The sequence below is a fragment of the Blastomyces gilchristii genome, assembly GCF_000003855.2.
Source record: "Blastomyces gilchristii SLH14081 genomic scaffold supercont1.1, whole genome shotgun sequence".
Lineage (NCBI taxonomy): Eukaryota > Fungi > Ascomycota > Eurotiomycetes > Onygenales > Ajellomycetaceae > Blastomyces > Blastomyces gilchristii.
Window position 1 is genome coordinate 5,051,054 of NW_003101682.1, and position 13,932 is coordinate 5,064,985.

At 45.7% G+C, this 13,932-nt stretch overlaps 2 protein-coding genes across 3 annotated transcripts; both read right to left on the reverse strand.

Annotated features, from left to right (window-relative positions):
• Positions 1 to 6: 6 nt before the first annotated feature.
• On the reverse strand, positions 7 to 7,243 carry BDBG_00571 (zinc finger protein MSN2/4). The gene is made up of 3 exons (XM_002629279.2): positions 4,628 to 7,243; positions 3,773 to 4,451; positions 7 to 3,388 (listed from the first exon to the last, which is right to left on the reverse strand). Exons 2-3 carry the CDS (start codon positions 4,428 to 4,430, stop codon positions 1,887 to 1,889), a joined length of 2,160 nt encoding a protein of 719 aa, XP_002629325.1. The 5' UTR covers positions 4,431 to 4,451; positions 4,628 to 7,243; the 3' UTR covers positions 7 to 1,886.
• Positions 7,244 to 10,662: 3,419 nt separating this feature from the next.
• On the reverse strand, positions 10,663 to 13,573 carry BDBG_16140. Of its 2 annotated transcripts, XM_031724146.1 has the most exons (2): positions 12,181 to 13,573; positions 10,663 to 11,920 (listed from the first exon to the last, which is right to left on the reverse strand). In XM_031724146.1, the coding sequence occupies exon 2, from the start codon at positions 11,604 to 11,606 to the stop codon at positions 11,250 to 11,252; it is 357 nt and encodes a 118-aa protein (XP_031575882.1). In that variant the 5' UTR covers positions 11,607 to 11,920; positions 12,181 to 13,573; the 3' UTR covers positions 10,663 to 11,249. The 2 variants fall into 2 exon arrangements, with proteins under 2 accessions (XP_031575882.1, XP_031575881.1); XM_031724145.1 differs by having other exon boundaries at positions 10,663 to 13,573.
• Between the last annotated feature and the right edge of the window lie 359 nt (positions 13,574 to 13,932).

A 13,932-nucleotide genomic window follows, 5' to 3' on the forward strand; every position in this document is an offset into this window, starting at 1 on the left:
AGGGTAACTAGCTTAATAAGCACCGACCAGGAAGACGGCTTTCAACCACCATATCAGCTCAATAACGTTGAATTCATTGACATTTAATTTCATCTGGTCTAAAGCTGAACACATAATAGATGTCTCTGTTCAGATACAGATGCAGATATATATTAATATATATATAATATATTGAATATTTTTCACTAATATATTGCGTGTGTGATGCATGACTGTGTGATATATTTTCATGTCATTCTGCACATTCAAACAAGAGATATAGTAGTTAATAAGAAAAAGCAAGGAAAATAGAAAAATAGACAAAAGAAAGAAATATGGAACATGAAATGAAATAAATATAAATTCTCTTCTCACTTCTGTTTGTCTCTATCTTCTACAGAATGTCACACGAATACAGCAGAGAAATAAAAGTGAGAGAGAGAGGGAGAAGAGTGAAAGACAAGAGAATATAGAAAGAAGTCATTTCATCTTTTTTTTTTCCGACTTTCTTTATTTTTCGTGGGTGGATTTCATTGATATATGAGGATTTGAGAGGATTGAGTAAATGGTAAAGGAAATAGCAGAATATGATTTTTTAAAAACAAGAGTAAAAAAGGGCGATACACCTGATATAGCTGATATAACACATGGGGCAGGGGTGTTACATTTAGTGTGGATATATTAAAAATTGACAGATTTCAAAAAAAAGGGGGAGGGGGGAGGAGAGAGAACAAATGAAAATTTGATAAATGCCTTTGAAATAGTTTATCATGTTGTTCGTGACCAGCACCTAGAAACATGACAAATGAAAATTGGGAATGGTGAAAGGAAGATATAGAAACATATATAGGAAAAATATGAGATGAGATGAGACAAGGAAAGGGAAAAAGAGAAAAGACAAATCTGAGAACCATGGCCCTGAAAATGAGATAGAACCAGGAGAAAAGTGGAAGAAAAAGGGGTTGGGTATTTTTCCATCCAGAAGTAACTTGGCCCTTGGGGGGAACAAAAGGGATAGATGAAAACAATAAGATCCAAGAGGAAGAACAGTAATAATTAATACAGCAAGAGGGAGTTCAAAGGAAGAAGAAAGGAAAGATAACGAGAAAGATAAAAGAAACGACTAAATTTATACCAAAACGAGAAACGCAGACAAAATGCAAAGATTGCTTTGGGAGGTTTCTTTAAAACATCTGATCACCCACCACCCCCTTATTTCCTAACCCTCTTTCTTGCGCACACGCACATACCAATAACCAAAGGACAGCAAAGCTGTATCGTGGCAGGGAATGACAATCCATCCACGCATGGTTTGTGACACCTTCCTCTCTGCCCTGCTTCTTTGCTTCCTTCCTGCGTCCCCCGCTCTCAATGCCCTATGACGAAATCCGGGCGAGGAATGTTTATCGATCGGATTAGCGTTAAGGGTGGAAAATTATTGTCGAGTCGACGGAAAATTATATATAGAACCCAAAAATGAAAACATCCAATAGGAAGGAAATGTCTCACGATGACCCCTAACACACACCTTACCCAAAAAAGGAGAATAAAAATTAAATAAATAAATTATCCCACGACGCCAGTAAACAGCAAGTAGAATTAGTCACACCAATGTAAGGAGAAGAGGGAAAATGTTTATGAGGGAGTTTTTCCTTTTCAAGAGATATCAAACTCCAACAAGGTCCAAAGACCAATGCATGCATGCCTGAGATCTATTATACGGGATATGTAGAAGGAGGGAGGACTTGATGAGGTATAAGAAAATATGTAATCTCCTGGTCGCATGGCAATCGTAGCGCCCGGCTCCTAGCAATCAGCCGGGAGAAGGGCGGACAGATGGGTTTTTTTTTTTTTTGCTCTTTTTATAGACACAAAAAGTATTTAAAAAAAGACGGAGAGCAAAGAGATTACGCGGATTCCTCCCTCTTGCGCTTCTTGATGGGCCGTTTGCGATCGGGGAATGGTGTTGGTGACATGCCATTGTCGGAGGACGATTCACTGGTGGTGGACTTGTTGGCGGCGGCCTGGGCAGCCTCGTACAGCACCGCTCCTAGCGCGCCGGCGTCTTGGTCATCGTAGGGCGAGCCGCTGTCGGTATGCATGTCGCGTGTGTCTAGGACACCCATGACAATCGCGCCACCGCCATGTGTGCGGGCGTGTTGGGCGAGGTTGTCGCTGCGGGAAAACTTCTTGCCACACTCGTGACATTCAAACGGTTTGTCTTGGGTATGGAGTGATCTGTAGTGGCGCTTGAGGTGTTCCTGGCGACGGAAGCGACGAGAACATAGTGTGCAGACGAAGGTTTTGGAGGGATCTTCCGTAAGAGATTGCTTTCGGCCGCGACGGTTGACAGGGACCACAGGGGCAGGGATGGTGGCATCGGAGGTGTTTGACGTTTGCAGGTTACTCTCGGAGGTCTCCTTTGTAGGGGCGTCATTTGTCTGGTGTTGTTGCTGTTGCTGTTGCTGTTGCTGCTGGGTAGAGGAGGTAGATTCACCAAGTGTGTGGGTGCCATTGGTGTTGCCGTTCGCATTACTGCCACGGCTGTTGACATTGGCCTGGGCAGCCTTGATGATGGAGCCAAGGGTATCCGAGTCGCTGTCAGAGGACGACGGGCGCTTGACCTGTTTGCGCGGGGTCAAGCGCTTCTTCGTCCTCATGTCACCGGTCGCCAGGGTGGAGGTGGTGGTGGGGGTGGACTCCGGTTCTGGCAGCTCAGAGGGCAGGAGAGGCAAGCCAGAGCGAGCGAATAAATCCTCGTCGTCAAAGTCCTCGAGACTCTGCTCACTGACGAGATCGTCGGCGTCGGGAGAGTAGGAAGCGACGCGTCGACGTTTGTCACCGAGGAAGAAAGTATTTTCGGTCGGGGTAAAGTCGACGATGTCGTTGACGAATTCGTCCTCGGAATCGAGGTCAGAAAAGCTGTCAAACGACGGCAGGCTACCCAGGGTATCGTCAGTGTGGTCAGCGGAGTCGCTCAGGGAGGTGTGCGACAGATGATGCGGCAAGGAATTAGTTTCGGCACCCAGGTTAAATTTGTGGGCCTCGTGGTCGGGGTGGAGATCGTCGGGATGGTGGGAGGGCGACGACAGCGAGGGCAAGGGAGGGAAATCGGACGAGGAGGAGGACTGGGCGGAGGATTCGACGGTGAGCTGGCGAGGATCGCAGAAGTCGGAGCTGCAGGGCGGGGGAGGCAGCGAGGCGGGAGGAGGGTGAGGGTGGTGGTGGTGTTGGTGATGTTGGTGATGGTGATGCAGGAGTAAGGAGGTGAGGACGGGCGAGGGCGAGGGCGAAAGGGAGGGACACGAGTTAGCGGCCGTGCTAGCGGAGGCCACCCTGGAGAGGACCCTGGACAGCCCAGACTGCAGCCCCTCGCGGTGGCTGGCTCTGGCTGGGCCCTGGATGAACACTGCAGCACCCGCAACACCACACACGCACAGGTTAGTAAGAGCCAAATTAATTTGCTGGTAAAAAAATAAGTATGCATCCATAGCTGCCAAATTAATTGTAAGGCGGCAGATATATCGATGTTTTTTATCATTTTTTGGAGGGTTTTTCTCTCCTGCCCTTTTTTGGTTTTCCTTTCGTGTTTTTTTTTGTTTCTTCACCCAACAAACAACCAGCCAGTCCTTTAAAAAACTTCCCCCGAAACAGACAATGTCTATTTTCCTTGCCAACACAATAAAACAATGCATAGTTCTCATTGAACTACCACCAAATATCGGGGGAAAATATAAATTTCTTGAAAAAAAAAAAAAAAAAAAAAAAAAAAAAAGGAATTGATGGAACATACCTGGCGTCATCGGAGGGGAACTCGACCGTGCCCAGTCAAGATTAGCCAGTATCTCGGTCTGCACATCGCTCTGGCACCCCTCCTTCACTCCTTCAATCGTCTCCAATTGGAAAAAACTCCCATTCACCGGCGTGTGCAGCATCCCACAGCTCGATGGCGGGCTGCTCACGGTGCTTCCAGATGACGACAAGGGCGGCGTCGACGGGAAGCCGTAGAGATCGGTAGTGCCGTTGTTGTCATTGCTATTACCGCACGAGGTGTCCAGGGGAATCAGTGAAGGAAGGTCCTGGTGCAGCACAATACTGGGCTTGAGGTGCAGTGGTTGCGGTGGTTGCGGTGATGCGGTTGGCGGGGTCATATGCATCGTTCCGTTCAGCAGGCTCATTGCATGGGTCTGGGCTGGGAGGTGGCCGTGGGGGTATCCGGCGGGCTTTTCTTGCATGGTTTGTTGCGGGTGCAATGGTTGTTGCTGTTGCTGGATAGCCTGGTTTGGGTAGATTGGCATTTGCCCATTTGGGTGCTGCTGCTGTTGCATCTCTGAGGGATGCGGCGAGAAGTGGCCGTGTTGCCCATTGTGTGTATCCGGGTCGGGATTGTAATAATAAAAGGGCGAAGGCCCGGAAACTGGCGCGGCATGCATGGCGTAGGTAGGTTCCATGACGATTGGCGTTTTTGGAGTCTGCAAAGGATATCAATCCTATCAGTCTCTCTCGAACAATTGGCACAAACCAGCTTCCATGTGCGATATGGTTATTATCACCCTTCATTGACCTCCGTATGATACACGCTTTTTTACCTCAACCCTCCCCTAGCTCCCCACCAACCAAAAGACAACAACACGGACATGCGACTTACCGATAAGATCCAAGAAGAATAAGAGACTGTCTCTTCCGGTATGTAGCGAAGATATTAGAAAAGCAATATGGGGGGGGTAATTCGATCTCAACTGAAATCCTTGCAAGATATGTTGAGTCCGCTTCGAAAGGGGGGCGAGCAGTGATCGAATACAAGGTAAAATAGTACATGCGCAAAAAACGAAGTGGGAAGAGTAATAGTGACAAATAACGCGGTATAGGAATTGGGGAGAGAGAGAGAGAGATATAGAGATTATATTAATTCAAGTGATTTTTGACTGCCAAAGGAGTGACTGGCCGATCCCCACGACGTCTAAGAGAGAGTAAGTGTTAAGTTGCGATTATCTCGGCGATTCGAGTCAAGTATGTTTTGTATCTGGTCTGGTTCGCGTTGGGATTTGGTAAAGGACCGTAGAGCGATAAGATTATCGAATATGCATAGTACAAGATTTGCAAGTATTGCAAGATATAAGAGTGTATAGATAGAGAGTCTGTTTGCTGCTGCTGCTGCTGGATGGGCCAAAGGAAGGACTGGGGACGAGTTCGAGCAAGATGGAGGAGTCCAGCCGAACACCGTGAGGAAGAAGAGAAGAGTAATAGAACAGTAATAGTAATAGTAAAGTATAAAAGATATAATAAAGGTCCGAATTAGAAGAGAATAATAAAAAAAAGATAATAGAAGAATTAAAGAAAAAAAAAAAAAAAAAAAAAGGGACGGGCAAATAGCCACAAACAAACGAAAGAGGGAGAGAGAAAAGGGCCCTGGTGGTGCGGGATGGAGGGAGAAGAAGAAAAAGAACGACGACGACAGACAATGAATAATTATTAAGGACTAAGAAGAAGTAGCAGCAGAACAATAATACCTAGTATATTTAGCAGGGCAGAGGGGCGGGATTCAAGAAAAAAATTAAAATAAAAAATGAGTGTGAGCAGCAAGTACTCCGTAGTTAGCGATTGATTGCGGGCTGTGGATGGGCTATGGATGGGTGATAGATAGGCTTGCGACAAGAACCCCCCAGCCAGCGTGCAGAACGGCCAGACAACCAGACAACCACACAAGCAGACATGCGAGAGCAGATAGAGAGGCAGAGAGAGGCAGAGAAAGAGAGAGAGAGAGACAGAGACAGAGAATCAAGAGAGAAGAGTCAGCGACTTGGATACAGACCACCACCACCACCACCGCACATGCGCACGCACACACACTACTTACTACTCACACCATCACCGACACAGACGGAAACACAGCAGCACAACAACACAGGCCTCACACCACTTACACCACTCACACCACACGCACCACACACATCGTCTCGTCTCGTCTTGTCTCCTCTCCTCTCCTTTCCTCTCCCACAAGGCGGCGCGCGACGGGGGCAAGATAGGGTCCGACGACGCTGAGTGGTGCGTGTGTGTGGGCTGGCCACACCAACCACTGACACCAGCCGTCGGACTCGTCGCATAGTGGTGAGACCAGGCACCGCAGCCCAGCAGCACAAGCAGAACCAGCCAGTATGGAGTCTAGCGGCAAGAAAAGACCCCAAAAGCCAAAAAAAAAGAAAAAAGAAAAAAGAAAGTGCGCGAAGCGCATCAAGTCCCATCCCACCTCTCCATCCGCCCATCCATCCACCATCCACCATCCATATCGTCGTCGCCGTCGTCCACCATCCAGCCCCAGAGCCCGCAGCCGCAGGCCCGCAGGCCACTGTTGCACCCACTCAGCAGACGCTACCGACAAACCCTAGTCCGGGGCGACTAGGCGGGAAAATGGCGCAGCAACAACGAGGCACATTTTTTTCTACTGACCCCATCCCATCCCACCGCTGATCTTGGTGGTTCTAGGCTGGGTTGATCTCTCACAACCTCGTAGAAAAGAAGAGTGAGAGCATGGAAGACGAGAGAGGCTGTTGTGTACACCCAAACTCCCTCGCTCTCCTCCATGGTTTTGCTTCTATTTTTTCACTAAAAGGGAAAAAAATAAAAATTGAAGTTTGAAGAGGGAACAGGAAAAAAATAAATCTAAAACGGCCTATGGTGGCCTAGAATGGCCCAGAAAATGAACGAGAGAGACAGACGGATGCCAAATCTGGCTACGAACTACTCTATGGTCAGATTTGTTATTATTTTATTATTATTATTATTTACTATTTTTTATTTTTTGAGAATAGACAGCCTCCAAAACCACTGGGATCTCTCCTGGATATGTATGTATGCCAGGTTTCATCATCGACAATAGTCCCTGTCCTCCTACAACCAGAACTACAGGGCCCTCTGAATAATAACGGTGAGAGAAGGGTTAGATACCCGTTCTGTCAGACAAGAGGAGCAAGGGCCTCTGCAGCTCTGCTTCTCCTTCCTGAAATGATGGGTCCCGCAGTCTATCATTATTGGCGGGTCTGTAACTCTCGGTCCCCTCAGACTCTCACTGGCTGTTGAACGAGTCAGAACAAGAGGAAATCCCATCAGAGGGACTCAGAATAATAATAATAAAAAAGTAAAGTGGAACCCCCCCGGCCCCGCCCAGCGGCCAGCGCGAAGCGGGAGATTGGGAATGAGCGGGAGATTGGGAACAGAGTGTGGCACCGCAACCCCAAGGGCCCCAGCTTAACCTTGGTCCCCTCCCCATTATTATCCAGTATTGACGGGTTAGGTTGATAGGCAAAAAGTCTTGGGTAATGCGGAGGTTGAAACGCAGGGATGGATTGGCTCCTCGAACCTTCGAAACTCGCCACTGCTGCGTATGCAAGGATTAGCCGTTACAATCAGACTGACCGTGCCCAAAAGTTTCAACCACCAATAATATGACGACTGGCTCTTGGATTTTTTACACTGGAATGGAATTGCCACTGCTACATCTCATCCGTGCACGCACAGTCGTGAGCAATAATAATGAAGAAAGAAAATAATGGGCAAAAAGGTCACCGAATAAAGAGAGGAAGATGACGGTGAGAATGTCCCAGCTTTTCGTGCATACCGGTACGGTACCTGACTCCGTTTCCACCCGCTAGATCTAGCTTAAGTTTAGCTCAAAAAGACAGTCGGCAAAAAAAAAAAAGAAAAGAAAAGAAATTAAGTTCAAAACCCCAAAGAGAAGCCAAAAGTGTACTCCGTAATCCGCCAATAATGCCTCCTAGGTCCTCAAGCGCGGCCCCAAGTGGCCCGCGTTATTCGGCTTGCTATCTCTCTTACCTCTCTTTGAAAGTTTCATCCGCCCAATGATGGGCAGACGATAGTTGCCGCCACTTTCAGTGACCAAAAAGCAACAGGCCAACCCAAGACCCAGGACCCAGCAAGCGTTTCGCGACGGAATTAGCGCCTCGTCCAAGGGCCGTTGTTGCCGAGACCAGGGGTCTTCCTTTTGGCTTTCGTTCTATTTCTTTTTATTTCTTTTTATTTCTTTTTATTTCTATTTTATTTTTATTTTATGAGGACCATTACGAACCAGGGCACGGTCCCGCTACGAAACTTTTAGGTTAGCGGGTTCCTGAAAACCTTCTTCTTTCCTTCGAACATTATTCTTGGGTTCAATTTTTGAGTGGTTGTGTTTTTTGAAGCTGTTGATTTCAGGACAAATCGATCCACCAAGAAAATTAAATTAAATTAAATAATAGAGGGAAACGGATAATATATATATATATAAGAAATATAATAACTCTTCCCTGAAACTTTTCCACCATAGACTGACTACTCAACAGAAATAAAAATAAAAATAAAAAATAAAAAATAAAAAACTTACGGCAGAGAGACAAGGGAATGAAAAAGTATGCAAAAGAATCACTCCATCACATCAGAACTTCAGAAGTTTGCTGCATTTCGAGAGTTACTTTGCCAACAAGCTCACACACGCGCCTCATACTGGGTCTTGTGGTCACTTTCTGTTTGTTCTGTATTTTCTTTTTTCCATATTCTTATTCCATCATACGATACGCTGATTCGAGGATAGGGAAGTTTGACAGGAACAGCCTTCTGAGTCTATTATTATTATTATTATTACTCGTCTATGCATCCCACGACTCACGATCTGCCTCTTCTTCTTTACTCTGTATATAATTAACTTTCTTTCCCGTCTGTGAAGGGTACTGATAATAAAATACCAATAGCTGCGTGTTTCCTCACAGCAAATTTTTTGAAGCATGAATGGGAATGGGAGCTTGATGTCATCAAAATGTTCATGTTGATTTCTTGGTTTGGGCATATCTGTGTGGTTAGATTAAATGGTGAAAAGTTAATGATGAAAAAGTTATCTCAATTCTGTGCAATTCCAGTTCCCTATCAATTGAATTGATGTGTCAGAGATGAATTGTTCTAGATTTATTATTATTTCAAGTTGATTGATCTTGTGAAAGAATAATACATAGCAACAGACTTGTGATGCAAGATATAATTCTGATTATCACTCATGTAACTATATATTGATATTGAATAATATATTAACAAATGCCACAAATATCAAAATGAAACACAATTTGTGTTAGAAAATGCAAATTTACACACCTCTTTGCAAGTAGTTATTAATTAAACAGTCTGCAGATTCAAGATAGAGTTGCATTTAGTTAATTTATTCCCAGCAATGCAACAGGTTCCCAGCAAGGGTTGTGCACAAGTCAATATATACCTGGTATTTATTCCTCGACGAGGAGGGGTATTGAGATCTCGATCCCATCCCTGAACGACGATGATTTGTGCTAGAGCGAATGGTGCACCGCCTTTTCTATTATTTCCTAGCATCCGCCTCCATTTCAATATCCTAGTTGTGGAAGGGGAGTAGAATCTTCGTCTCCTGGTCCGATATGAAACCTCCATCCATTCAAGGGGCATTATTATATCTATTATTATATATAATACAGCTGGGATGATTTACATACTTTCTAGCCCTATCAGAAACGACACAATCCTTCGAGCCCAGGCTAGGCCAGGCAGCTTTGATAGAACAAGGACGACATTATTATTGACATTGCACACGGGTGCCACCGCCCGCTCCATGGCCACACATTCCTCCCCCTCGCTCGTCCATTTTATCTATTATCTACACATCCATGTTGTTACCAGGATTCATATCACCAATTGATATTTTCTGGATGTCTTGTTTCACAAGTGCGAGGGCAAAAAAAAAGAGGCACAGAGATCCCCACTAGTTACCGATTTAACTACTCTCATACAGAGTACACCCAGGTGCGGTGCAACAGATGTGGGCCATATATAGTTATCTGTTGTCAGACATGCCAGTGTTGATAACAGGTATGGGATGTAGCTGTGGAATTTCCTGTTGTATTGGTTTAACATGTCGAGTTGTGATACTATATGATGTCTGTATTTTGAGCTTTGCTAGAGTAATAGATATTCATCAGACAGATAATCAATCATTCGTGCTTGGGGACATGAAATTGATAACCGATAAAAATGCCTCAAATTCAACAACTGCCTTGGAGCAGCCATGCCGTCATCGCACCTCATACGCCCACGCACACGACATGTCACATTTTCGTAGATACATAGCATACATAGCCTAGCACATCCGCGTGTTTGCAAAAGGAACACCACTTATGAGGATTCTGCTCTCATGGATGGGCCTCTGAGACATTTTTCTTTGCCCTGTACGTCCATTCTGTGGAAGGCACAAAAATGTAGAACAGAAGAGAGAAAAAAAGAAAAAGAAAAAGAAACCAAGAAGATCGACAGGAACCAAACCGTAACATGGCCTTTTACCAGTCGCCTTTTAGCTCTCTGTACATACCTGTGGATATTCTTCAATCACAATCACAATCAATCAACCAGCACGGACAAAGACAAAGCCCAAAGCCACCAAGAGTGGTTGGAAACTTCAAGAAGCTGTCTTCTGAAATTCTGAATAGGGCTCGACACATCCAATGGGATATTTTACCCTGTGGCGGCATACATGGTTCCTGGGTGACTGACATACATATATATACATATATGGTTTGAGCCAAGTACTGGGTGTCGTTTTTCGTCACGTCTCGAACAATATTCTGATAGTTCGGGGAATGAAAAAGGGGTTTTTTTTTTTTTTTTTCTCAAAGAGAAGCGGAATTGAATTGCGCCATTCTAGCTGAATCAAAGGTTGCATGCAACAAGACGAAAACGGCATGGGAACACATGAAGAGCTTAATATTGAATTGAATTGAAACAATAATAGGCTGTTACAATTGTTACAACTTGGTTCATTTTCTATTTGCTGTCCTTTCTATTATTCTGTAGTTGCCTGTAGCAATGTTTATGAGGGGGGATCTATCTATATTCTTGTTCACCGTCGATGTCGATGGGTCTACATAAATGATCGCCCGCGGAGCACGTGAAAAGGCTTATTTATCAAAGACCTCACAAGCCAGTCATACAATCTGCCAGATAACCAGGACTTTATACAGACGTAATAAATATCCCTTTGAATCCCTCTCATACTCCCCCACCCCACCCTTCATGCATCAAAATTACCATTTCTCTCACCCAATTTCCTCTCTAGGCAAATGGAGGGATTGGTCAGGAATCAAATCAAAATCAAGGCTCCCATCGCTAAGCACACACATATACATACAAATAGCACCCAGTAACAGCAAACGGCGGTAGGTTGGATGAGGTGTATCCCCGCCGCGCCGGGATGCCTGGACATTGAACTAACTCCGACCGCGATAAGAAGGAAAGCGGCGGGAAAGTGGGAAAACGGCTGTGCAACGCACAAGCCATTTTCGGCCAAGCAAGAGAGAGATGGAGAGAGAAATTCCCCCCCGGTATGTGCGGGACTTCAGGGCTAGACGGGCAAATTGGGCACATTTTGGTTGGGCCATTTGCTGCGTGCCAATGTCCGTCCCACTGCATTTCCTTGCCCTGATTGATAGATCCAGCATTGACCAGGGAGATAACAAAGTGTTTCGCAGCCCCTGCAGTTGGGTTTTCGGGTGTATGAGGTCGGACAAAGATCTCGATCTCCGAAAAGAAATCTTGGCCGTGTCCTCTTTTGGTGCTTGTGACATTTTTTATTTTTGGATCTATTGTATCCCCGTCCCGGTCCGCATATCGATCATGAAATGTATTGAGCCACCGACATCATCGAGCAGAGAGATGTGAAACGCAGCTAGGGAAGTGCATGCACGTCTATGCATAAAAGTGCGCTCTTGATCACTTGTTCCATGCCTGTGCGCTTTGCTGCAAAGGGGTGAAGTAGGTACGTACGTGACACTTACTGAGAGTGGTAGCCAGTGGCCAGTATTATTATTGCAAAATCGGATGGAGTAGAAACGACAACCATCATCTCAAGAGCGAGGTCATGGGCTCAGTGATCGGTGGGCTATAGATGTTCGAGACATCAGTCTCGAGTAGGAACACCCACCGCCAGGAAAAAAAAAAAAAAAAAAAAAAAAAAAAAAAAAAAAAAAAGCAGATAATGAGCAAACAAGGAACTTATCCATCAAGCCTGGATGGTTTCCAACTTCATCAGGGACGTTGTTGCCTGGAAGCAAGTTGGTGTATCTGCATTTGTTCTCCTGGGGATGATGGAAAAGTTGTATTTTTATGTCCACGTTGAAGCAATTGATAACTTTTACTTGCTTTCCGAAGTTGCCCTTTGCAATTCTTCTACTCCGTAACTTACTGTCGCTCAGCGACTTGTTGAAATAATGCCTTGGCTAATCTGTCTTGTCTGCTTGGGCCAAGTCGCAATCCCTGCTGCGCTACTGCAACCTGCAGGCTCGACCTCTGGGGAATTTTAACGAAATATCCAGAGCAATTTTATGCTGTTGGAATCCAGGTCACTTTTCCGTTGCCGACCTGTCCTGTCTATGTCCCAGTAGCGCGCCCCCCGAGGGCCCATCGGCCAAGCGTCAATCCCAGCGAACATGAAACACACCAGTATGGCGGGCCAATCCGCTGTCACCGTCGATTTCGATTTCATGCCTTTCCATTTCCCGTTTCTTAGCTCAGGACTGGATTTTGCCTGAGGGGGTTTTGGCCCTTTTATTAGTCCATTTATCCCTTGAAGCTAGTTGGAAGCGCTGGAGCGAAAATGGCATCGTGCATGCCGCTGCTGCTGATCACTTCGACGCATCTCAAGAACACGCCGAGTGAGTGCAGTTCAGGAAAAGGCTTCTGAAGCAGGGATATTTCGTAGGATTTTATTTTTATTTCTGTGTCCTCGAAACCCCCCACCATCCATGTGGGAATAATCTCCGTCTCAAATTGCAGGAGCATGGCCCTGTTTATTTTTATCAGGATTTAATTTCTATCCGAACGTTCGCTTCTTGAGAGGGCGGAGGATTTAACAATCTGGGGAAGGTTGGCTTCTACAAGTGTCTTGACTATTTTTTTAATAAAGTTCAACGGCCTTTTTTTTTTTTGGGTTCCGCCGGTCTGGTCTGTCGCGAGTCGCGAAGCCCAGTCCCTCGTCTTTTGTCAGTTGGCTGACCATTTTTCGGCTTCCTGGCATTCAGATGCACAGTTTGTGCATGACTATCCAGCCTATCCAACAAAAAGCTTTGATTCTTTCCACGTCTCGTGCTTGGCCAGAATCAAACAAAAAATGTTCTGCGATTGCGTGAATGCAAGGAACAGTGTATCCATGCTCCGTATTCCGTACAGAGTACAGATTAGAGATCAGGGACAAGGAAATACCCAACATTGATGCCGAGGGATTACCAGTAGAATGAATTGCGTATTCCTCGTCCAATCAATTATGATAAGAATATGACACAATGCTCCCAGTTGGTCGGCCATTTATTCAAATGATCTCTATAAGCACCGAGTGGTTTAAATTTCGGTGTAGCCAAAGCTCAGCAAAGTCAATTGAAACGGTTCCTGGTTCCTATCGCATTTCTTGGAGAAGGCCGAACGGTCCATCTATTGTCTATTGCCATCATTGGCCCAGGATTCCTCGGAAGGATTCTTTGATCTGAAAATTCGCCTGTTGGGGACATATGGACTCTTCGAATCCATCTGAGCTCCCCAGAATAACCGAAAACACTGCGTTTCCTCCCCACCGGGCAGCGAATTATGATAGTCTGGGGCAAATGCCGGCGCTCACAAGATAGCAGAGTAGCAATACCGCAAGCAACAGTGGGGGGCACTTCCGTCGGCCCAGACTTGAGAGACACTAGACTAATCTATGTCCGCCTATCTCCAAGTCCATGGCGCAGAACGCAGCCGCAAGGTCAATTCTGCTCGTCAGTCTGGTTCACCACAGCTCAACCATCCCCACATACTATAACTAATACTTGGCTTCATCCAAAGTTTATTTGAGCCGAGCATTTGTCGCGGTCGTCTCCAGGCGAACTTGGCGCCGCAACAACTATGACAACAACAACAACA

Coding starts and splice junctions, on each gene's coding strand:
- BDBG_00571 (XM_002629279.2), bottom strand. CDS start 4,430: ATGGAACCTACCTACGCCATGCATGCCGCGCCAGTTTCCGGGCCTTCG. Junction 3,389..3,772: donor TTCCCCTCCGATGACGCCAG/GTATGTTCCATC, acceptor CGGGTGCTGCAG/TGTTCATCCAGGGCCCAGCC.
- BDBG_16140 (XM_031724146.1), bottom strand. CDS start 11,606: ATGTCACAAGCACCAAAAGAGGACACGGCCAAGATTTCTTTTCGGAGA.